This window comes from Phallusia mammillata, chromosome 3, assembly GCF_965637545.1.
Source record: "Phallusia mammillata chromosome 3, kaPhaMamm4.hap1.1, whole genome shotgun sequence".
NCBI classification, from domain to species: domain Eukaryota; kingdom Metazoa; phylum Chordata; class Ascidiacea; order Phlebobranchia; family Ascidiidae; genus Phallusia; species Phallusia mammillata.
This window is the reverse complement of record NC_137254.1, coordinates 305,876-331,001: the sequence shown is the minus strand read 5'-3', so window position 1 is coordinate 331,001 and position 25,126 is coordinate 305,876. Positions and strand designations below refer to the sequence as shown.

Genomic DNA, 25,126 nt, shown 5'->3' with positions numbered 1-25,126 from the left:
GTTTTCATCCAACGATCTCAATCACTCTGTCGCCTTCTTCATCTGCACGAGCGTTGTATCTCACAGCTAAATCCGATGAGCGATTTGTAGATGCTCGTAGAGAGGACAATTTCTCCATCAGCCATTTCTTTGCCCGGACAAGTTGATCTTCTATTGCTTTAGAGTAAAGCAAGGGATTAAGAGCACTGTTGATTGGCAGCAACAGACAAGCACTCAACACATAAGCATCTGGTGGCATCTTGATTCCTCCAATACTTAAATATCCCATGACACAAATTGGAATCCAGCAACAGAAGTCTGTTAAAATCAATCTTGAGATTCTCTTCTGCATCTTGGAGCTGACATCATTGCTCCTGGATCCTTTCATTCGGTTGCTCTGTTTGTAGATGAGAACATATGCAGCAACCATGTAGATGAACATAAGGAAGTTAATTGTGATGAGGAAAGTTGAATATTCCCAAGCAAATTCACTGGTTGTGGCAAACAAACGTGGCATACAGACACTTGTTTCTCCATAATATCCAAACTCCCCTTTGATTGGATAGTGAGGAAATGTTTCTTTGATAGTTTTTTTCACATCATTCCAACTTTCTGGTTCCACACCAGAAATTCTTTCAGCAAGAAGTGACATGTTTTCTCTGGAAACAAAGTCATTGCCAAAAATGTTATTTGGAAACCAAACATCAGTTGTAAAATATCCTGAAGCGACATTTAGCAAAGGAACAGTTGCCAAAACAACAGCTAATATCCAGCAAAACAATTCAGTAAGTAAAACTTTACAAATACCCACACTTCGAATTGTAAATGGTTTAAAGGCTGATATTAGACGAAAGGTTGTCATTGCTGTCATAGTCAACGCTGATGCCTCTGAAGAAATAATTGCAAGTGCTCCAATTCCTGAACACAAACTACTTGACCTCCACTCCTTATCAAATAAACAGTATGTGCCAGAAAATCGTGTGGCTTGCACTATAACAACAAGCAGGTAAATTCCCATGAGGAAATCTGAGCAACAGAGGTTTAGAATAAAAACATTAGTGTTAATGAAAACGTTTTTGTTTTTGTCTACATGCCATAAGCTGTGAGCAGTTGTAATGAACACAAACAAATTTCCTCCCAAAGCTAGCACAGCTGTTATCCAGAAAATTGCTTGGTATATTGGATTGGCAATCATTTCGTTGACATCTGCAAATGCATCCACAGCCAAGTTCACACATTCATCACTTCCGTCATAACAATCCAGAATTCCATTCTGCACCAGTTTCTTTTCAACCGACAAGGGTTGTTTGTTTGTGCAATAAAACCTTGTTTTTTCACAACGACATATGCTTTCATCAGATTCATTGTCACAATCGATAATTCCGTCACAAACAGATGTTTTGTCAATGGAAACCCTATCATTGCCTTTACAATAAAACTGGGTTTTGTTACAAAGTTGTACAAATTCATCTGAGCCGTCGTCACAGTCAATTTTTCCGTCGCAAACCTGAGTTCGTTTTATGTTGATCTCTCCTTTTGAGAAACAATAAAACATATTTGGACAATTCACTTCACCATATAACCCGAAGTTGTCCTCAACTTTTCCATCACATATTGAGTTCAACAAAACTCTGGTTTCAATTCCCCCAACTAGCCGATCGCGAAACGATCTCCTCAATAGTTTGTTATCAGTTCCTGCACACTTAAATATTTCGTCAAGTCCAAAGCCTTTGTAGTTTTCTGGTAAACACTGAGTTTGTTTCAAATTATTTGCAGATGAACAGTATTTTGTGTTTATTTCATCAACACATTGCACGCTTGAGTTGCACAACTTCCCACTTTGAACCGAGCATACAGATTTATTTTGGCAATGCATCTGATTTGAAGGACAAGCACCCTTTATATCATTGCACAAACTTTGATTCAAACACAAACACTCATCTGACATATCAAAGCAGTCCACTATACCATCACAAACTTGCTTGGGTGATATGATCAACTTTTTGTCCAAACACTGAAAACATTTGAACTGTCCATTGTCAAAACAAAGATCAGATTTATCAGAACATTGAGCAACTGAATCGTAAACATTGGTTTGTGGCAAAACACAAACACCTTGTCTTGTTGGTCCAGTACATTTAAATCCAAAACCTGACTTAATTTCATCACTATTGTCACTACAACTACTAACTCCATCACAAAAATCACTTCCAGCTATAATTTTTTGTTTTTCACAAATGAAATATTTCTGGCAAAAATGTTCTGTTTGTTTGCAGATTGAAGAGACACAAATTACATTCTTGTTTTCACAACTGTTGATGTCATCAGCAGATGATGGTATGATTACTGTGTTGCACCGTGCTGGAACTGTGGAATGTACAATATACCTGGCAAGTTGTTCACTCTTACAAGTTGTGGCAAACATTGTGCAAGATTGACATGTGAAGTTGGAAACTGAACAAAGTTCGTCACTTCCATCATAGCAATCCTTAAGTCCATCACCAATCCAGTCAAAAGGTATGCATCTGCCAGTAGATGGGCAATGTTTGTTACCAGGATCACACGGACATCTGGCATAAACTCCAGAGCAGTTGCATGTGTAATGAGTCTCATCACTACCATCAAAACAGTCCCGATTTCCATCACATAATAAAGGTCGGTCAATACAACTTCCCTCAATACCTATGCATTGTTTTGTGCCAACACAATCACATTCAAACTTATGAGTTGGACAAGTGCAATTAACTTCATCACTCCAATCTCCACAGTCATTCCTTCCATTACATTGCCAGTGTTTGTAGATGCAACCACCCCATATAGTTGTGCAGTTCTTTGTTTTGTAACAATCGCATTCAAACGTATGAGCTGCACAAGTGCAATTAACTTCATCACTCCAATCTCCACAGTCATTACCTCCATTACATTGCTCGTTTTTGTTGATGCAACCATATTCAGTTGTGCAGTTGTTTGTTTTGTAACAAGGGCATTCAAACTTATGAGCTGGACAAGTGCAATTAATTTCATCACTCCAATCTCCACAGTGATTAATTCCATCACATCGCCAGTCTTTGTTGATGCAACCACCATATCTGGTTGTGCAGGTATTTGTTTTGTAACAATCACATTCAAACTTATGAGCTGGACAAGTGCAATTAACTTCATCACTCCAATCTCCACAGTGATTATATCCATCACATTGCCAGTCTTTGTTGATGCAACCACCGTAGAGAGTTGTGCAGTTCTTTGTTTTGTAACAATCACATTCAAACTTATGAGCTGGACAAGTGCAATTAACTTCATCACTCCAATCTCCACAGTCATTATCTCCATCACATCGGTACCACTCCCTCACACACCCAACAACACCTTTACAAGTTGTGTTGAAGCAGTCACACTGAAACCAGTCTTCAGGACAAACCTCACTAAACTCGTCGCTCCAATCACCACAGTCGTTCCACCTGTTATTTACCCCCCGCAGTCCAATACATCCTGGTCTGTCCCCACACCGACCAAACTTGTGACAAGCACATTCGAACATTGAAGAAGGGCAGGTGCAGTTGGGACCGCGGTACGGTTCCTCGCACACCGAGAGATTTTCAGGTTCTGTAAAAAATTGCAAACTAAGTTTTAAGAATTGGAAAATATAAGCGGAAAAAACGTGTAAAAAGTTGATTTTGCTGCAACGCCGTTATCAATTAAATTTATTGAAATCGGGTAAGCTTACTTGTATAAGGTCGAGGAGCGAGACTGAAATCCTCACCCGGACATTCACCTTCAGCGCATCCAAAGAAACACAATAGAAGTAATAACCATAGCATTTTTTTTATTTCTGTGTGTTAATATAAGAGTTTAGTGTGCTTCTGTCAAAGTATATGTAAAACACAAGTAGTCGAACCCATTGTTACACGATAGAGCCGCATGGACGCCATTTTGTATCCAAATTAATACAGCAGGTATAGGGAAAAACACATAAATTGTCTGATTTTTACAAACTGGTGGGCTTTAGCGCAAAAGTGATAGGAAAAATCGAATCAAACTTATGGGTTCTAACATTTGAGCGTGATAATGCACGCTGAAAGCAAATATTTGAAATTTACATGAAAATTAAGCGGCAAAAATTTACATGAAAAAAAAAACAATTTAGCTTTTAATATCATGGTGAAGTGTCAGAACCCGAAATTTTTATTCAATTTGGCAAATCAACTTCGCCCTTAAGCTTTCTAGTTTGTAAATATCAGACGATTTATGTGTTATTTTCCACTAGCCGCAGTATCATTTTGGACACAATATGGCTCCATTGGCTTTATTGCGTAACAGTAGGTTGGACAACTTGTGTTTTATATAGACTGTGGTTTCTGTAAAAACAAACTTCTACCTATGCAATGGTTTATTCTTTTCTACCAAGTTAAGTGCTCTAACTTGTAGTGTTTATTTATTCAAGTTAACGAACAAAGTCAAAATCACGGAACAAATATCAAGTTTATAGAGCTCTTCTGGCAAAAGAAATTTTATTCCGACGTCCTATACAGGTCGTCTTCATCAGGGTAAATAACACTGAATGCGACTAGTACAGTGCACGATAAACAAAGGAAAAAAGAATAAAACGCAAGCACGTCACAACGCAACGAATGAAGGCGACCTGTAGGACGTCGAATCGTCGGAGTAAAATACAATTGCCAGAAGAGCTCTATAAACTTGATATTATGCCTGGTAGCAATAGTTTATGCACCGGACAAGTAAAACAGGAAACCATCAGCATTTAATCCCTTTAAAAGAATGATAAAATTGAATCAAACACGGACAAAATTATTCATTACATATCAAAACCTTTGGCAAACACAAAATACTACGAACAAATCCGAACAAAATTATTTTATCTTCCAAATAGAAACCCACACAAACTAATTAATAGTTACAGTTTACCCTTAAAAGAAGTAGAAATATCGAAAATCCTGACAAACGAAAACTCATCTCCGGCGATAACGGATTTAGGCTACTGTAGAATTTTATAATTATTTTTTCTTAAAAATTTATTTTTTGAAATATTTTTTCCACTTCTTAAAGACAATTTTATAGAACTTGTATACAATATTTATCGAAATAACTCCCCCCTAATTCTAAAAACGCGCAAGTCAAGCTAAAGCTCCAAAACAGGACAAGACTCTATTAATAAAACTGGGCCCTGATTTATCTTCTAAACGCAGATTACAAAATTATCAGCAAAACCGCCCAAGTGCAACTACAAAAAGAACTGAATGAAACATTTCTATAAAGCAAAAATCCATTCTAACAAATAGATACATACAACAAATCCATTACAACCTACAACCTGCATTGGAATAAACCACAAAAAATCAAATTTCTTTCGTATTTATGATGATAGACATTGAGTAAGCATTTGATACCGTCGATCATAAGTTCATTCACAAATTTCCTAAAAACAACGAAATAGTCCTACTAGATCATGGGTAAAATACTACACAAAAATATTACCAGTAAAATTAACATAAATGATACCACAATTGAAAAAAATAGATATCAAAAGAGGAGTGGCTGTTTGCTAAGCCTAATTAATGCCGTAAATAATAATAATAATATAAATATATTTAAAATTGAAAAAATTAAAACCAAAATCCAATAATACGCCCACGATTTAAAATTTTTAATTTCAAACAAACAGTCAATACTGGAAATTTTTAAGCTAATGAATTTGTATTCAGGTACAGGGCCAGAAATCAAAACAAAATTCAATTGTTTCCCATTTTCCAACTTTACACGACGAATCTAAAAGTTATTTATCCTGATTTTATTAAAACAAAACCAAAATTTTAGATTAGGCCTAACCTAAATTCTAAAATAAACTACCAGATCTAACCACTGTAAATAAAATAACTGAAATCTGACAACACTTGTAGGCTACGCGTACAATCTCAGCACTAAATAAAAATCCATCAAACCTATTCGATAATACTAAACCAAACGCATGGAAACTCAACTGAAACTGACTCTAAGTTTATAATTTAATTGAAATTAGCAACGATTATAATTGGCAAAAACAAACAAATTAAAACATTTTGAACTTTAAAAAAAGAGAAATTAATTTAATTGAAATTAACAACCATTATAACTGGCTAAAAACTAAAATTGATGTTGACATTTCTATCATAAACAAATAAAAGAAGGAAATTGATTGTACACCAACCACGCTTTCTGACTTTATTTGGATGAGGTTTTATGCTTTCAAACTGGAACAAGACACTTTTTTCAACAACAACAGCAAATCACGTATTTAACAATTCACATAGCTTTGGGACACCAGTTTAGCAATGAGGTGCTCACAAACAACCGATGTAAATTTGCAAATTCAAAAAGTCATCCTTTTAGATTGTTCTGTTGCCACCAGATTCTCCACAATTTAGAGCAGTGGTTCTCAAACTTTTTCATTATTTTTTCAAATCGGTCGCTTTGCCATTATTTCTTGGGCTCGAGGTCCTTAGGTCAAAATGTGTATTTCAGAAAAACAAAAGTTGATTGCAAGATTTCAGCCAATAACTCAAAGACCGTTCGTGAAATAACAGACAAGAAAAAATACCATTGTGCGCGAACAATTGCATTTTTGTTAGTTGTTATGCAATAAAGGCCATTGTTTAGCATGGAAACAGTCGGTTCCCTATTCTACTTTGACTTAAACTTATTCAGTGGCACAAACTTTCCCAAAATAATATTATTGAATTACTTTAACCTTTTCGCGGTCCCCCAAAATTGCCTGACGGACCCCTAAAGGACCGCGGACTCCAGTTTTGGGAACAGCTGATTTAGACCAACTTTTGCAAACAAATTTAATCTTAATCTCGAAACTAACCCCAACCTATAAACATACTGCGATACAAATTTCTGCGACAACTAAGTCCAAAATAAATTTAGCTTTAAAGTAAATCTGATAATTAACTCAGCCATTTAGAGCCTTGCAGTACATGTAATACTATGTACTATAAATTGATTAGATATAATGTTTAACCGTTGCCTGCTGTGTAATCTTGTACCCGCGTGACATTTTGTTTCATATAATCAACTTATTTAAATCCCTAATTTATAATTACCGATTTAACAATACATGTCCATTTTTAAGACGAAGGGGGCATGATTATTTTTATATCGATCTGTTGCCTCTTGTCGAGGCGGGGTGGGGCCTTTAGGTTGTGAAAAAGGGCAAAAAAAATTCTTTGCGTTTTAAGTTGCATTTTCGTTTCCGTTTTCTGTTGTTTAAAGGTAAACCAGGGCTTTTATTCTCGTTTTTATATAGACTTACATTTTCATTTTGTTTAGCAAACAAACTATTTCACTCACTACATTAACAAACAAACAAACAACATTTGAACAATGCGAAACGACCGAACGTTTGATTAAGGCTGGTTTATCCAGTTTATGTTGCGATGAATTAATAATATGAAGCAAAACAAAACGAGACGAAACCTGTTTAAAAATCACATACAAATAAACGTAGACGCAATTATGTTAAACTAAAAATCTCCCGAGCTACTTTGCACTGCGAACTTAACTAAACCCACTTGCAATCTGCATAAACCGCGTTACTGTAAGGAAAGCGATTTTCGCAGTATTTTTATAGGCATTAAAACGGAAACGACAGGTTAGACGTGGCACTGCCTTCTACCTTCCGATCTTGCACATCAGGTGTCATCCAGTCTGTTTTCTGAAATCAAATGACGAACGCCAGTTCGCGTTAATCACTGTTTGCCTGTCTGTCTATATAAATTAATTGCAAAACAACTAATTGGCTCTTTATATTTGGTAAATTAACGCTTTGAATAAAAATAAATGCGTATTAATGTTGGTTTCGGATATATGAAAGGCTCGCGTATAAACTCACTTTAAGCTTGCAAAGTCGTGCACTAACAAGCGCTATAGTTGACTGCACGAAGCTCGTTAGAAAACCCGCTTTAAGCTTGCAAAGTCGTGCATGTAACAAGCGCTATGGTTGACTGCACGAAGCTCGTTAGGAAACCCGCTTTAAGCTTGCAAAAACGTGCATGTAACAAGCGCTATGGTTGGCTGCACAAAGCTGGTTAGGAAACCCGCTTTAAATTTGCAAAGTCGTGCACTAACAAGCGCTATGGTTGACTGCACGAAGCTCGTTGTGAAACCCGCTTTAAGTTTGCAAAGTCGTGCATGTAACAAGCGCTATGGTTGGCTGCACAAAGCTGGTTAGGAAACCCGCTTTAAGTTTGCAAAGTCGTGCATGTAACAAGCGCTATGGTTGACTGCACGAAGCTCGTTGTGAAACCCGCTTTAAGTTTGCAAAGTCGTGCATGTAACAAGCGCTATGGTTGACTGCACGAAGTTTGTTAGGAAACCCGCTTTAAGCTTGCAAAGTCGTGCATGTAACGAGCGCTATGGTTGACTGCACGAAGCTCGTTGTGAAACCCGCTTCAAGCTTGCAAAGTCGTGTATGTAACGAGCGCTATGGTTGACTACACAAAGCTGGTTAGGAAACCCTCTTTAAAAGTTGTGCATGTGATAAGCGCTATGATTTTTTTGATCCACAAAAAACATGCGTACGTTTTGATGTTTTTTTAAGCACTGTTTCATTAAGGTTTTGGAAAAGCCGAAGCAACTCGCCGGTCAATTTTTTGTTAAAGTCGATTTCTAATGTACGTTACATTTTAGCTAGTTGCAAACATTGTGACATCACTATCGTTCATAGCAACGCGTCACTGTGTTCCATCATGCGTTACAAGGCTTCCCATATGAGCTTGAAGACGGATTATTTCCTGCGCTTGCAAAACGACACCAGTAGCATACAAACTGATCATTTAATGAAACTTCACATTTTGTCTTCAATCAGACATGGCGCATTTTTCAAATCACTTCACGTTATCAAACGCTGCGATCTGATTGGTCGAACTGTGGTATGTTGTTTAATCCTGAAAATAAGTGCTGTAAAATTGGTAAAAACTGGAATTTTAATGTTAGCCTTGTATTGAACCGAGCAGTTCGCTGGCGGGTTTGTTATGGGTACAATGATTTCGTCCGCCCATCGTTCTCCCGCTGGCATGCGAACAACTGTTCATCCGCAAGCGTTGGAAAATACACAGCAAGCGCACACATGTGAACCCTGTAGAGTGATACGCCGAAAATGCATCAGCATGGCACTAGATTGATGACGTCTCGGGCTCGGCTGTTGTGTGAGGCAATAGTTAAACAAAATGTCCCTGATGTGTTCTGGTTTGAATACTTCAATTAATGAAACTTCACATTTTGCCTTCAATCAGACCTGGCGCAGTTGTCAAATCACTTCACGTGATCAAACTGATTGATTGAGTTGTGTTATTTGGTTTATACTGAAAATAACTACCTACTGTAAAATCGTAAAAAAAACTGGAATTTCTACCACTGAAATGCAGCGGATATGTTAACAAAGTCACGTGTTTAAACATGGTAAACTGATTGGTCGATCTGTGGTAAACAACATTCACCTGATGCGGCATGAAGAGCGTTTGCGTGGTTGCGCTATGTATCAGTGCTTCGTACGTGGCGCATTAATATGAAATATACGGTGCGATCAGAAATTAATAAATACGAAAAACAGAATGCGGACCACTTTGCATAACTGAATGGAATCACATACAAAGCTTATGGTTTCAGGTTTTCACTTCGCTACAGTTGAAAGCCGTAAACAGTCGTAATACATCTTAACCCTGTATTGAACCGAGCAGTTTGCTGGCTGGTTTGTTATCAGTACAAAGCCTTCTTCCGCCCATCGTTCTCCCGCTGGCATGCGAACAATTCTCCATCCGCAAGCATTGGAAAATACACAGCAAGAATATACAGATGCGCAGAAAAATTGTAAACGAATGAACCAATCAGCCATAGGTTTGTTATGAGTACAATGATTTCGTCCGCCCATCGTTCTCCCGCTGGCATGCGAACAACTGTCCATCCGCAAGCGTTGGAAAATACACAGCAAGCGCACACATGTGAACCCTGTAGAGTGATACGCCGAAAATGCATGAGCATGGCAATAGAAATGATGACGTCTAGGGCTCGGCTGTTGTGTGAAGCAATTGTTTAACAAAATGTTCCTGATGCGGTCTGGTTTGACTACAACAAGCCTGAAAATGTGTTGCTACTTTACCGCATCTGGGACAGAGGCTTTCAGTTTCGAACCATGAAACACACGAACCTAATTCATTGCTTACCAGTTCAGAGTTGCAAGTCGGGCCAAACTTATCGGGTCGGGTTCGGGTTAAGGTTTTTTTAACAAACGGTCTTGATTCGGGCCTGACTTCACATTGTGTATGAGTAATTTTTACCTAAATCTATTACTTAGATAAGTAGCCTGTTGCTGGGTCTAATGCCTAACGGCCCTAAAACGTCTTGTTTAAGCCGTTGTCTATTGCTGTCCATTGTGTATGCCTTCTTTATTATAGGCCTGTCAATCAAACTTTCTGGCCTAAACGGGTTTCCTAACAACAATTCGGGTTCGGGCCCGCGTACAACTCTGTCCTAGTTGTATTAACCCTAAAGCAATCAACTTGAATAAAATTAACTCAGCAAAAGTAAACAATTTGTTGTATACTAGTTTTACGAGAGAGTCGAAGTGTAAAAACTTATTTGTCAAGGGGTTTCAGTTGACCGCTTGGGGATGGCTGTGTGACGGGACCTTATAACAATTTCCACATAAAAATAATAATGTAAACTTACAGAAATTATGATAGAGAGCCAACTAATGGATAGGAATTACACATGAGATGAGTAAACCGTACTTTTGTAGCCTCGGAGAAAGTCTCCACTTTTATTGTGCTGCTTGTTCATACTTGGTGGGAGATTTAATATATAGCACCGGTAATGACTTGGCCGTAAACCATTGTCGCACTTCAAATTATTTTCGGGCGTCAGTGATAATTAATTAAGCGACATTATCTTTACGGAAATAAGCAAATATGAAGCGAAACGCTGGAACAAATCAAGCGTGTCGAATCAAGTCACGTGATCGAACACGACAACCTGATTGGCTGAGCTGAGGTACATAAAAGTCGTGTGGCGCTGCTTAAAGAAAGGTTAAATTCCAAACCACAACTTGATTTAACGAATACTTGCGAAATCGAAAATTGGTTGCTACCAAATGTAGTGCTGTGTTATCGATGAATGTTACAAAAATTGCGCGTTGAGCGTAAAATATAGTAACGACGAAAATGACACACGGTTGGCTGAATAGAAGCAGAAACCACTCTCACTGTTTCGGGTTTTCACTCCGCCTCTGTCTAAAGGCGTCAACACATTAATGTTTCCAACAAAGAAGCGGTCGTAACACATCTTAACCCTGTATTGAACCGAGCAGTTTGAAGTGTTGAAAAACTTTGGGTATTTTCCCCTTTCACTTAAATGTAGCAATCAAAGTAGTGAAACATCAAACAAAGTGTGAGTTAAATAGCGAGATGCATACATTATGGATGGCAGATCTACGTCAACAGGCATTGTGACATCACTATATTCCATCATGCGTGACAAGGCTTCCCATACAAGCTTAATGACGGGGTTTTTCCTGCGTATGCAAAACGACACCAGTAACACATTAGATGCAAGCAAGGCAAAACTGCCAACCTAAGTACTACGGCGCTCAAAATCATTTATGGTACATGGGCCACAAAAACATTGAGGGTTTGATGACACTTCACGTTTTATATTCAGTCATACGTTGGTCGTTTACATGGGCGCCGGCAGAAAATTTTGCAAGAGGGGGCAAATGTTGGCTGATACTTTACCGCATCAAGAATTTTTTACATATGAAGCCATAAATCGTGTACTTCACAATTGAGTTGCCTAAAAGTTAAAGCATTGAACGATGTCACATATCCCCGCGCTGCCACTTTAATTAGGTTTGCTGCAAAATATTTTAAATTGAGGTACACTGACATTCCAAGGGGGGTCAAGTGCCCCCTCTTGCCCCTACATCCTGGCGCCAATGGTCGTTTATCAAATAATGTCACGTGATCGAACGTGGCGATCTGTGGTATGTAACAAATCGCCCATTCGGCGCGCCCGGAAAATTGTTATGATTCTATAAGACGCGTTTGGTTTTACGCACAGTCCACTGAGGTAATACTGCATTGTACATTTGTAATGTACGCAAGTTGTGAAATTTCCCGTCGACAATGCCGTTCTGGTGAAGTTTTTGTTTCGATCCGAACCTTTATAAATGCGAAACCAAACTCGTTAAATAAATGAAATCACAACCGACCAAATTTAATTTATCAAAACACTAAAGTTTAACCAATCTTGTCTCTATAAAACAGTCACGTTGAATGCACTGTATTTTACGTTATGATAAACAGTGCTTTGAAAACATGATTAGGACAATTAAAGACCCAACGGTTTAACCGCATTAGTGATGAATTCCCCATATAGGGGTGGATTACGTCGTGATAAACGTTGTGTTTGGGATATTATACAATTGTGTTTGGGATATTATACAATTGTGTTTGGGATATTATACAATGTTGTGTTTGGGATATTATACAATGTTGTGTTTGGGATATTATACAATTGTGTTTGGGATATTATACAATGTTGTGTTTGGGATATTATACAATGTTGTGTTTGGGATATTATACAATTGTGTTTGGGATATTATACAATGTTGTGTTTGGGATATTATACAATGTTGTGTTTGGGATATTATACAATTGTGTTTGGGATATTATACAATTGTGTTTGGGATATTATACAATGTTGTGTTATTCTAGCTAAGTGGTGGCATTTTATCAGTATGCTTACGATTATTCGTCAACCTAACGTTTCCAAATCTCTCAGGTGGTACAGGAAATACCAACATCGTATTGTCGTGTCTCTATCGCCCCCCGCTGGTTGTATTATTTCACGACTTTATATGTTTTACCAACTCCACTTTGTGCAGTCAACCATAGCGCTTTTTTCAGTATTACACCAATTTAGGTTACCCTACGCAATTCAATAGGATTGTTGCACAAAGTAACTGCATGAAAGCTGGTAGATTTGCTGCAAACCCCTCACAAACGCGTGTAGCAACTGAACAAACTTAAACCGGCCAGTGTGGGATTCGAACTAACAACATTGCGAACATTTCAAAGTATGTAGATCACTGTTTCCCAACCTTCTGTTCGCGGATCCTTGGGGATCCGTGAGATGGTTGCAGTATCATTAACCAATAGTAAAATATTTTTTAATTTCACTTTGCAATCATGAGCACAAGTGCAAACTGCTTGTCACGCCTTTGGGCCAAAAGTATTTACTCTTATGTGATTGTTTCCCCGTTGTGACATCATAATACACATGTACAATAAATTTTATAGGTCAAGCGTTGTGTAAAGTTTTATTCTCCAGAAAATGTATGTCTTTGTTGCGTTGACTGCTGCAGTACAGAAGCTTAAGCTGAGATTAAATGACTGTGAAGGTGAATTAAAATGCTTCAAAAGCAAAATAGCGTATAATGCAAGAAACATGGAATATAGAAAGACCAGTAAATTACGTTGGTTTTCCACAGACTTATTGAAAGAACAACCATGATTTTGCAGGATTTTTTCTCATGTTTTACGCAATCGAACTGGCATTTGAGGCGATCCTCGGCCAACAGTCGGCACATTCTTTTGGCACAAGTGATAGCAGAACCTGAGGATGCAAAAATATGTTTAAAATTAAGTGACAAGATGGTATGATACAAATGAAAGTAAAATACCACATCTAGTCGTTCTGTTTTTCATTTAGGACTTCCTCTAGGTTGCATGATCATTAAATTTTCAACATCACAAGACACAAGCTCTGCTGAAAATGTTCAAAGCAGGGCTGCCACTCCTTGGGATTTTTCCCAAGATCTTGGGATTTCAGTGCTGAGCTTGGGATCTTGGGATTTTTTGAAATTGTTTGTTTAATACGATTACGATACAATTAATACTATTGTTGCGAACGAAACTTATCCTTTTGCAAAAATCATCTTTTCATGTAACGATTTGCGTAACAGTGCTTCATCATTTTTGTGTTCGAGGCAATTCCCTGTCAAAACTAGTAAGTCAGGCCAGTACTACAGGCTTTTCGATGTATCATGTGCCAGTAAATAAATGTACAAAAAAATATCTTTTCTTTTGTATTTTTCTGGTATTTCTTAGCATATTTTCAAAGGTACGTGAGGGCTTGGACCTGGGGTAACTATAATAAAGATTATGTGGCCTGCGCCAGCTAGGATTTAAACTGTGTATTTGCCATTTTTTAGTTATCTTGGGATTTTTGGACAAACCTTAGGATTTTTGGTGAGGGAACCTTGGGATATCTTAAAATTCTCAGTGGCAGCCCTGTTTGAAGGCAATACGAGCAGATTAAACACACAATGACCAAATTACTGCTGAGAGTCTTCAATTGCAAAGTCACATTGAGTTTTAGACGAGCTCGGTGTGCCAGATTGAAAAGCTTTAAACGCGTAGAATATTGTGTCAAAATTTCATTGTCGTGTCTTTTCTAGACTACAGCAATAGCCATTGTTGGCCAGTTTCACTCTGGTGGTTTTTCCTCACACGTGACTTTACTAGGTAACACACACCAAAACCCCAAGAACAGATTTGTGCTCAATTTGCTGCAAACATAGCTGCTGCGGAAAATTAACAGCTTCGAGCAGAAGCAAAGGTAAATGAAAACAAATTTTATTCACAGTTACTTAATATTGTTGAATATTGCTGCATCCCTACAACTGCAACATGCTCTAAGAGAAGGAAAAACAGTTCAGCAATGATAAAAACCTAGTAAAATAGTACTAAAAAAATTGCACAAATCTGCTAGTACAACACATTGTTTTCCCTGGAATGATAAAGTCCATGTTCTTGAAGGTCAAGTGGAGAAGGTTGAGTTGAGTTGAGTTGAGTTTATTTCGCCGGTGATACAAATCATAGCAGCACAATTGCACTAAAATATTCACCAAGCCGGAAATAGCTGCGCAACGTTGGGACGTTATAAAGCGCAACAAAGGTAAGGGCACAATTGGTGGAAAGATGATAAACGCGCTGCAGCTACACCGTTACTAATAGCGTTATGTGGCAGTGACTCACATCAGAGGGTGAGGTTGGCGCATTGGGACATCAAGACTGGGGGGAAACGTTGGTGGAACCAGCCAGGTTGGGACCTAATCTAACCACCCGTGTTAGGGAAAGAGGGTGGGGTTCAACAGGAAAAGAAACCACCAAAAGAAACCCTGCCGGATAGTTTCCGGCGCCGGAAGGAAGGGTGCAGCACAAACATAGTGACGATTGAACATGAAAGTTGTACAACATAAAAAAGAAAAAACAAAAGAGGAAAAAAAACGGAATTAAAAAAAACACAGATCAATGAGTCCATAGATTCGTGTGATACAAGGGTAGGGGGAACCTCATCAGCTCAGCTGTTGCCATTCCGTGACACTTTGTATAGTTGATCGGTCGCGAACTGCGGATGTTGTAACTGAAAAAGAAAAGCTCCGAGCGGCAGCGTTAGTTTTTTGATACAACACAGGGACTTTTTAGTAGGTCACACAAAAGAACAGTGGTTTTAAGTGAACGTTTTCCAAAGCAGTGTAATAATATTGTGCTTGGTCATGATAAAAAGCATGACCAGTAAAAACAGTAATAGCTGCTGGTGAATCATTATTCACCTCACAACGCAAGTAAGATAACTAGTGCGACAAAAAACACGTGTGCAAAAAGCAAAACCGGTGTGGCAACACAGTAATAGTGATTTTAATTTGACAAATGTACTATAGTAGTAAGACATGCAGTTCAGTGAATGTGCACAGCATGAAAACAAATGCTCTCAGATGGTTGCTTGACAGTGTCCACCAAAAAACTCATCATGGCAAACAAAGGAATACTAATAGAATGGGGACATCTGAAAAACAATAATTTAACAGTGATAAGTGAGTAAACAAACTAAGATAATAAGTCCAGGTGCTGTCCGGCTGCTATTATTCCAGGAGTGTATTTTTTACTTGTTTTGTAAATATTTTTTTCGAGGTGGGAACAACATCAAATTTAAGGTCTGTCCAGCATTTAGGACCTGTATATTTAATGGATTGTTGAATAATACTGCTGCTGCAAAAGGGCATAGTATAACCACTTTCGGTTTGTCGAGTACTTACGCCAATGGTTACCATTTTTCGTTGAAAGAAATTGTCAAATGCTTCAGGTAATCTACCGTTTTGGTAATTGTATAAATACATTGCGCACTCAAGTTTAAACTGTTGCTCGTTTGTTAATATTTTATAATGTTTCAATGATTCTTCCAGGTTTTGATATTTAAAGCCATAGGTCATGCACAGAAACTTGTTGCAGATGTTTTGAATCTTATTCTTAAGGTTTATATTACCATGATACCAGCATGTTATTCCATACATTATTTGACTTCTGACAAGTGATTGATAAATACAATGTAATGCTTGCTTTGTTAACAAAGGCCTTATTTTTATAGTCAAGTAATATATTCTTTTAATTTTTTGTAAAATGTATGTCATGTGTTCTTTCCATGACAAGCTTTCATGAATAGTTAGCCCAAGGAATTGCACAGATTTGGCAGTTGCTATTTGCTGGCCATTTATTTCCAACTTACATATTGGCTTAGTTTTAGAGTTTGCAGGTCTAAAGTGAACACCTTTGGTTTTTGCAACATTAAGTGATAATTTATTGGTTATTAGCCATTCATTTATTTTTACCAGTTGCAAGTTTACAGTGTTAAATAATGACTCCGTATCTCTATTTTTAAAAAGGAGGGTTGTGTCATCAGCAAACATGATTGCCTGTCCTGATGTTATGCTATTTGGCAGATCATTAATGTATATTAAAAATAGTAACGGGCCAAGATTACTTCCCTGGGGTACACCACAACTTATTGGTAGGTCATTAGATGTTTTGTTGCCAAGTTGGACCCTCTGCTTTCTATTAGACAGGTAACTGTTAAAAAAGTCTAAGGCAACCCCTCTGATGCCATGATGATTTAGTTTTCCCATTAATGTAGTGTGGTCTATAATATCAAATGCCTTTGATAGGTCAAGAAATATTCCAACTGCCTGTTGATTGTTCTGAAAGGCATCTGTGATACTCGATATTAATAAGGAAGCAGCATGGTGGGTAGAATGACCTTTTCGAAACCCAAATTGTTTTGAATTAAAAAAGTTTTTGTTGTTTAAAAACGAATAAAGTCTATTGTACACAATTTTTTCCAGAATTTTAGATAGGTTTGATAATAAACTTATAGGCCTGTAGTTACTAGCTGATTTCATATCCCCCTTTTTATGATAGGTACTACTTTTGCTGTTTTAAAAGCCTGAATAAAAACTCCATTTTCTAAGCAAAGGTTAAATATATGGCTCAGACAATTAATTATTCCTTGTGGTAGACATTTTATGACATTTGAAGGCAAGCCATCTATTCCACAACTTAATTTACTTTGTATTTTTTCAATGATTATCTTAATTTCACCAGGGCAAGTCGGAAAGAGAAAAATAGAGGATTTGGATGTGGGTCCTAAATACATCTGATAAGAAGTTTTGGGCTTATCCAACTGACTAACCAACTTTTCTGCAACAGTAGAGAAATACTTATTAAAGTGATCAGCTATGTCTATTTGGTTTGTGATCAATTTTCCATCTACTTTAAGGTTTAACATGTGGTTCGTGGTCTTATTTCGACCTATTAAACTGTTTATTGTTTTCCACGTCTGTTTTGCATTATTCCTGTGTTTACCAAACAGCTTTTGATAATAAATTTTCTTTTTGGAATTTACCATTCGATAATATTGGTTGCGCATTTGGTGGTACTGAAGTTTTCTAGTTGTCGTTTTCTTTTTAAGATATTTTTTGTATGCAGTTTGTTTAGCTTTATTGAGATCATTCAATTCTTTATCATACCATTCGTTTTTCCCAGTTTTTCCATTACTTTTTGAAAGTTAATGAATTAGTAGAAGGACTTGTGGTTATTAATCTTCTTAAGTAGAGGAAAGCTTGTTATGGGTCCCCTTCCCTGAAGGGGACACATTTTGATTTTACTCGATTTCTTTTTTTTTTTTTCTTCCCTGAAGTTTGTCCACCCCATTTTGGCATGAAATCTTTGGTGAATTTAGATGAAACTTTCACAGATGGTAGATATGGTTGCGCAGATGTGCCATCTGCTTCGTTTGTCATGACAACCCCAGTATTTACCCCGCTAGCCCCCCAAATGTAAAATGTTGTTGGTGCGCACCACAAACGTTAGTTTTCTGCTAGCCATCAAAGTGTAAAATGTTGTTGGTGCGCACCACAAACGTTAGTTTTCTGCTAGCCATCAAAGTGTAAAATGTTGTTGGTGCGCACCACAAACGTTAGTTTTCTGCTAGCCATCAAAGTGTAAAATGTTGTTGGTGCACACCACAAATGTTAGTTTTCTGAGGTGTTATAAAGCCAACCAGATTAGAAGCCTGTTGGCTCCACTAAAACGAAGTTGGCTCCAGAACGTTTTCCTACTCCCCTTTCCCACCTAGTACCCACACCCTTTCCCCGCAGCCGCCCGTTGGGTCTTTTTCAGGACCACCAACGCCAAGGGCAGTTTAGAGAATTGGCTGTTCCCATTTCCCGGAGTGGTGCTCGCACCACAAAGGGAAGCTCTCCACCACTTCCTATCCGACAATTGTGCCGTAGTGGCCGATTGTTCGGTCCCTTCCATTCCCTCCACCCGTACGTCCATAAGACGTACGGGACCCCTTCCCCACAACCGCTACTAGCTCCCCGGGTGGTCGGGCTAGTCGGTTATCGCCATAGTCGTGTTCAGATTGACGACAAGGGTCTTTCTGTACGCCGACTAATTTACATATTCGATTGACGACAAGGGTCAATCTCGACGCCGACGAAATTTGCATATTCGATTGACGACAAGGGTCAATCTCGAGACCAACTAATTTGCATAAAGATTGACGACAAGGGTCAATCTCGACGCCGCCTCATTTGCATACTCGATTGACGACAAGGGTCAATCTCGAGACCAACTAATTTGCATAAAGATTGACGACAAGGGTCAATCTCGACGCCGCCTCATTTGCATACTCGATTGACGACAAGGGTCAATCTCGAGACCAACTAATTTGCATAAAGATTGACGACAAGGGTCAATCTCGACGCCGCTTCATTTGCATACTCGATTGACGACAAGGGTCAATCTCGAGACCAACTAATTTGCATAAAGATTGACGACAAGGGTCAATCTCGACGCCGCCTCATTTGCATACTCGATTGACGACAAGGGTCAATCTCGACGCCGACTCATTTGCATAAAGATTGACGACAAGAGTCAATCTCGAGTCCACCTAATTTGCATACCAGATTGACGACAACGGTCAATCTCGACGTCACTCGAGTCGAACTCGACGATGACGTCAAAGCAACCCAATGCTCCCAGAGCATGGAACAAAGTGGTGAATCAAGGGCTCCCGCGGGGAGTGCCGGAATTCACGAGAGAGACAGAGGTCTTGGCAAAGTTGCCGACGAAAAATTCTCGTCATTTTATATACGAGATGCTTGCAAAGATACAATTCCCCATCAGTAACTTGGAGGGGATTGTTGAGAGACGAGGGGGTCTTACAGATTTTACATGTAGGACCCGCCAGAACGCCATCGATTTGGTGGAGAAACTCAAGAAGCTTCGTGCTGTTGAGTTTGCACGCTTGTACGACCAAGAATGGACGAAAGTCCTGGTCAAGGAAATCCCGCCGAGATTCTCGGTCGAGGAAGTGCGCAGATATCTGGCTGTCAGGCATGGCACGCTTAAGAAGCCAGAAAAGTGTAAAGACCGCTGGGGTCTCCAGGATGGCAAACGGACGTTTGACATCAAAACTGCTGAGCTACGATTGCGCCCTATCGGGCCACAAATACGCATTGGGGGTCTGTCATTCAAAACCGAGTACGAGGGACAACCCCCACAGTGCTACGTTTGCAGAAACTTTGGTCACATGCGAGATGCATGTGACGTCTTCCAGAGCCGAGAAGACAACTACCCGGCACTTACCGATGATCGGGATCAGCAAGACGGTCCGCAGATGACCTCCACACCTATCCAAAAGAAGAAGAAGGATGCGACTACCATATCGATCCCATCTGTCGTGCAGGAATGTCCCACAAACGATATTCCAACAGCAGACATCGGGGATGCAGCGTCCTGCTCCCCCACTAATGAAGCGCAAATTTCCGGCAACGAGGTCGAGAACGCCCCCGACAACCAACACGGGGAAACAGAGGCACCTGCCCCCGCCGAAGACAAGGAGAATCCAGAGGGCCGCGTCTCGGACGCCCCCGCAAAGACTGACGGTGTTACGGAGGTGATCAACCCCGCAGAGGACAAGGAGTATCCTGAGGGCCGCGTCTCGGACGCCCCCGCAAAGACTGACGGCGTTACGGAGGTGATCAACCCCGCAGAGGACAAGGAGTATCCTGAGGGCCGCGTCTCGGACGTCCCCGCAAAGCCTGACGGCGTTACGGAGGTGATCAACCCCGCAGAGGACAAGGAGTATCCTGAGGGCCGCGTCTCGGACGCCCCCGCACAGACTGACGGCGTTACGGAGGTGATCAACCCCGCAGAGGACAAGGAGTATCCTGAGGGCCGCGCCTCGGGCGCCCCCGCAAAGAACGACGGCGTTATGGAGGTGACAACCCCCGCAGTAGCCATGGAGAATCCTGAGGGCCGCGCCTCGGGCGCCCCCGCTAAAGGCATCACGAGTCCTGAGGGCAGCGCCACGGGCGCCCCCGTTTCCCAAGGAGGACCAAGGAGGAAGACCGTTTGGAGGAATCCGGACAAGAAGAACCCATGGGCGCAGCCGCCACCTCCCGATTCGAGTATCAGGAGCTTACCGCTGGGAGACCCGGAATTCATACACGAGTTAAGGTTACTATCTAACTCTACAGAACTAAACAGTAGTAGTACCGAAGAAGAGGTTGAGGCATTCATCAAACGAATGCACTCTTCCTCCTCTTCATCCAGTCCGCACTCGAGTAAACGTGTATGCGCAGATCAAAATGCTGCTCCGTGCGAATGCGGGGCTGATGTGTATATCACACCAGAAAAGGGTGACGGTTTTTGCCCTAGTTGTACAAGTTATTTTCGTCGCTGTGATTTCTGTAACGAAATTAACAATTTACCAGGTGGTTACCCCGAATCATGCACGCGCTGTGGCAACATAGTGCAGCCACCACATGGTGTAAACGTTACATGGTAAACCTTTACGTCCTAACACTTTTGCCACCTATAAGTTACTGCGCCTAGCCTCTGATTGGTCGTTTACCGGACCAATCACATAGGGCCTAGATTACTTGGAGTTTTTTTTTAGAGTAACTTTGTATGTTGTGCTTTGGCGCGCGTGCTTTGTTAGTGGTAAGCCATTGTTTGGTTACTTAATAGCCCGTTCATACAGGGCCTTTTCTTGTGTGTGTTTAGTGTTTTTTTTACATGTCTGCGCTCTAGTGCGCGTACTTTGTTAGCGATAAGATACACGCCCCTGTTTGGTCAATTAATGGTAATATAACAATGTAACATTGCTAAACCTATCTTTCTATTTAAATAGCGGCAAATAGAGCCCGTTTTCCCCGCTAGTTTATTAAAACGCCTGCATCATTAGATGCATTTTATTAGGGTGTTGTTATTTAGATGTATTATCACTCCTGTCTAAGTAGGGTTCTTTTGCTTAAAGCAGAGCCCCAATACAACCATGAAGTGTCCTAACTTTCATACTTGTACCACTAGAACGCTTACTAGCAAAAACCCTAGTGGTGATTTTGTTTCTTGTACTTGTCCTATAACCGCCCTTTTTTAAGAAAAGCCTTGGTTTTGATTGGTCAATGCGTTGACCAATCATTCAAGTTTCAACAGCCCTATGCTGTGTTCCATCGTAGTAGTGCGTTGGTTTACTTCTGTTTCGTCGCCGTGGGTCGTAGGCCCTACTTTGCGCGCGCTAGTGTTGTTTACCTGACAAGCCTCTGATTGGCCGACTAACCGTCCACTTATACAGAGCTAGCGTTTTGTAGCTACCGTTTGTTTGTGTTTTATTCTGCGCCGTCGTGCGCGCTCTTCGTCTAGTTAATATATATTCAAGCCTCAGTTTGACCGCCTAACGGTACAACGTACGCGGCCTGGCAGCCCCTAATTTACCGCGAGACCTATTCATTTTTATTTTTTTTCCCCGTACATTTGCGCTTTTACGTGCGTCTTTGTCATTTTTGGTCAAGCCTCTGATTGGCTGCCTGATGGGCCAATCCTACAGAGCTTGGAAGTTGTATCGTATTATCGTTTTCTGTCCTTTGCCGTTTTTGTGTACTTATGCGCTTTAACGCGCATCCCCTTTCCATGTCTCTGATTGGCTGTTGTATGGGCCAATCATACAGGGCCTGGAAGTTTTTTTTTTTTTTTTCATTATTGTACTTTGCCGTTTTTCGTACTCTTTTGCGTTCTCATGTGCATAACGCCCCAAGCCTCTGATTGGCCGCCCGGTGGGCCAATCAAACAGGGCTTTCTTATTTTCGTTTTCCCAGCGTTCCCATTTCTTGGCGCCATCGTGTTCTTCGTCCCGTTATGAACATGTTTTTTGTTCCTTAACCTATTCTTTGTTTATCCGCTATCAACCCCTTGTGGTACGTCTTTTGTTGTTTTAAGACATGTTATGTTTATTGTGCGACCTGGTGCGCCAATACAAAAAGATTCCAACCAGACATTTGTTACCAGTGTTTGTGGGTTTGTTCGAGGATGTTTTGCAGTTGACACTTAACAGCCTTATGACCATTGACGAATGTTGCTAATAACACCTCTAGTGGTCAAAATGTTAAACATTGTCAGAATTGGATAAAATTTTACATGACTGTTGATTGGGTCATTGTGGTTTCATATTTTATACTTTTGGGTTTTAAACCCCATCAGTTACCCCACTAACCCCTAAAATGGGTGAGTGTTTTAAACGCTGTCGGAATTAGATGAAATTTTGACAGCTTGTATAATTTGTCATTTTTAGGTTTCAATTGTTGTGTTTAACCCTGTAGCCCCAATATTTACCCCTCTAGCCCCCTAAAAGGGTGAATTTGTTAAACATTGTCCGAATTGGATGAAATTTGGACAGCTTATAGAGTGTGCTACTTATAGTTGTTGTTTGTTATGTTCAACTTTGTCGCCCCAACATTTACCCCACTAGCCCCCCAAAATGGGTCAATTTTTTAACAATGTCAGAATTAAATGAAATTTGGACAGCTTGTAGAGTGTGCATTTATAGGTGTATAATGTTGTGTTTTACCCTGTTGCCCCAGCATTTACCCCACTAGCCCCCCAAAATGGGTCAATTTTTCAAACTATGTCTGAATTAAATGAAATTTGGAGAGCTTGTACAGTGCAATATTTATGGGTGTTAATTGTTGGGTTCAACCCTGTAGCTCTATCATTTTCTCCACTAGCCCCCAACAGTCACGTGCAATTCGCGCTGATTTGTGTTATAGGAGCTGATTGTTGTGTTTTAGCCTATTTTCTCACTGTTTAACACTTTTTTTCTCAGATAGACCATAAAATAGAAAAACCTTCAAAAATGTATAAATGGACTGAATTTGAATAGTTTGTTCTCCATATAGCATATTTATTCAGGCACAGTACCGATCACTGTGTTTTACCTTACAACACCCGACTTTCTCATGGTTATCTCTTGAAATGTATTATTTACAACTTTGCATGTGTGTGGGACCCATGAGTTTTTGCTTGCAGAAACAGCCAAGGTTATAAAAGACAATGGATGATATGGGACCTAATATAAAATTAGTGTAGAAAATATGTGTTATAGTGTATATGCAAGGGCAAAATTCTAGTTTTCATTATACTTTTGTCTGTCGGTTGTTGGTTTTTGTGCATTTTACCAACCAAATAACAAAACTCCAATACATATTTACTGATGTATATGTAAGAACCAATGTGTAGCCAACATGTAACAACCAAAACCTGCTTGGTTGCACAGTCAGCAATGTGGTGATAAGCCTCCCTTTAATTAGTTGATGGTAAATAATAAGTTTATGCAATAAAATATTTGTATATTATTATATATAAAATTGAAGGATAGTAAAAACTATTCATTTTTAAAAACTTTGGTTCGCTGAATAATTTAGAAAAAAATTAAAATTTGAAATTTGCTATTTAAGTGTCAAACCATGTGTCAGAGACTACACTGCCAGAGAAATTAAAAGCACCACAGATTTAATACCTGCTCCTGATGTTATAAAACCAAGTCAGTCTGAATGCTCCAAGACTGAAGTCAGTCTAAATCAGTGGTTCTCAAACTCGGTTTTCGGGGCCGCATGCGGCTCCCAACTACTTATTCTGCGGCTCGCACCAGACCTCAGAAAACCACCAAACATTGGTATTTTAGCTTTCAAAGTCATAATCTGTAGTGATTTTCTTAACGTTTTGTTTTTTGCGGCTCCCTGCACACTTAAAAAATAACCATTTAGCCCAGACAATAAAAAAGTTTGAGAACCATTTAGACTCTAAATGCTCCAAGACTAAGCAGCTGTAGAAGTCTCAAAAAGTGGAACAGGTGGTATCAAATTTGATGAAAGTAAAAAAGTCGTCCAAGAAACCACACCTGTCCTACAGCCCCATGCTGATGCTTCAGATATAACCAAAGAGAAAAGTGATGTACAAACTAATTTAAAAAGACGACAGGGTTGATGTAGGTAATGGGGCTGCAAGTGATTATGTTAAAGAATCTGTTGCTCCACCTTCAATTGAAATTGTCCCTGCAACCACTGCTGTGCTGGTTAAAGAGTCATGACATCAGTGCTAAGAATGTTGTTGAACACAAAGTGGAAATTGATACAGGCCCTTCCGTCAATGAGAACTTGTCAGATTCAAAAGAGGAAACTGCGTCCCAGGTAATTTACATAAAATAGTATGAGTTGACTGCAAGTTAAGTAGTGATTAGTAATCAAACACTTCAATATTTCAATTTATCTTTACAGGACAGTGTGCAAAACATATCAATTGATGTGAAGATGGAGACAACTAATCCAGTGAATAATGTCCAGCAAAATGAAGTTGAATCTCAAGTTGTTGAGTAGGAAGAAGGTATGCTACAGGGTATATTAAAACTACATGGAAAC

The 25,126-nt window shown here is 39.5% G+C and overlaps 1 protein-coding gene across 1 annotated transcript; it reads right to left on the bottom strand.

Annotated features, from left to right (window-relative positions):
- LOC145219188 (G-protein coupled receptor GRL101-like) lies at window positions 1–1,459 on the bottom strand. Its single transcript, XM_080086580.1, has one exon. The coding sequence runs from the start codon at window positions 1,172–1,174 to the stop codon at window positions 5–7; it is 1,170 nt and encodes a 389-aa protein (XP_079942706.1). The 5' UTR covers window positions 1,175–1,459; the 3' UTR covers window positions 1–4.
- Window positions 1,460–25,126: the final 23,667 nt, after the last annotated feature.

Excerpts from the sequence above, each read along its gene's own strand:
- LOC145219188 (XM_080086580.1), bottom strand. The coding sequence starts at position 1,174 with ATGATTGCCAATCCAATATACCAAGCAATTTTCTGGATAACAGCTGTG.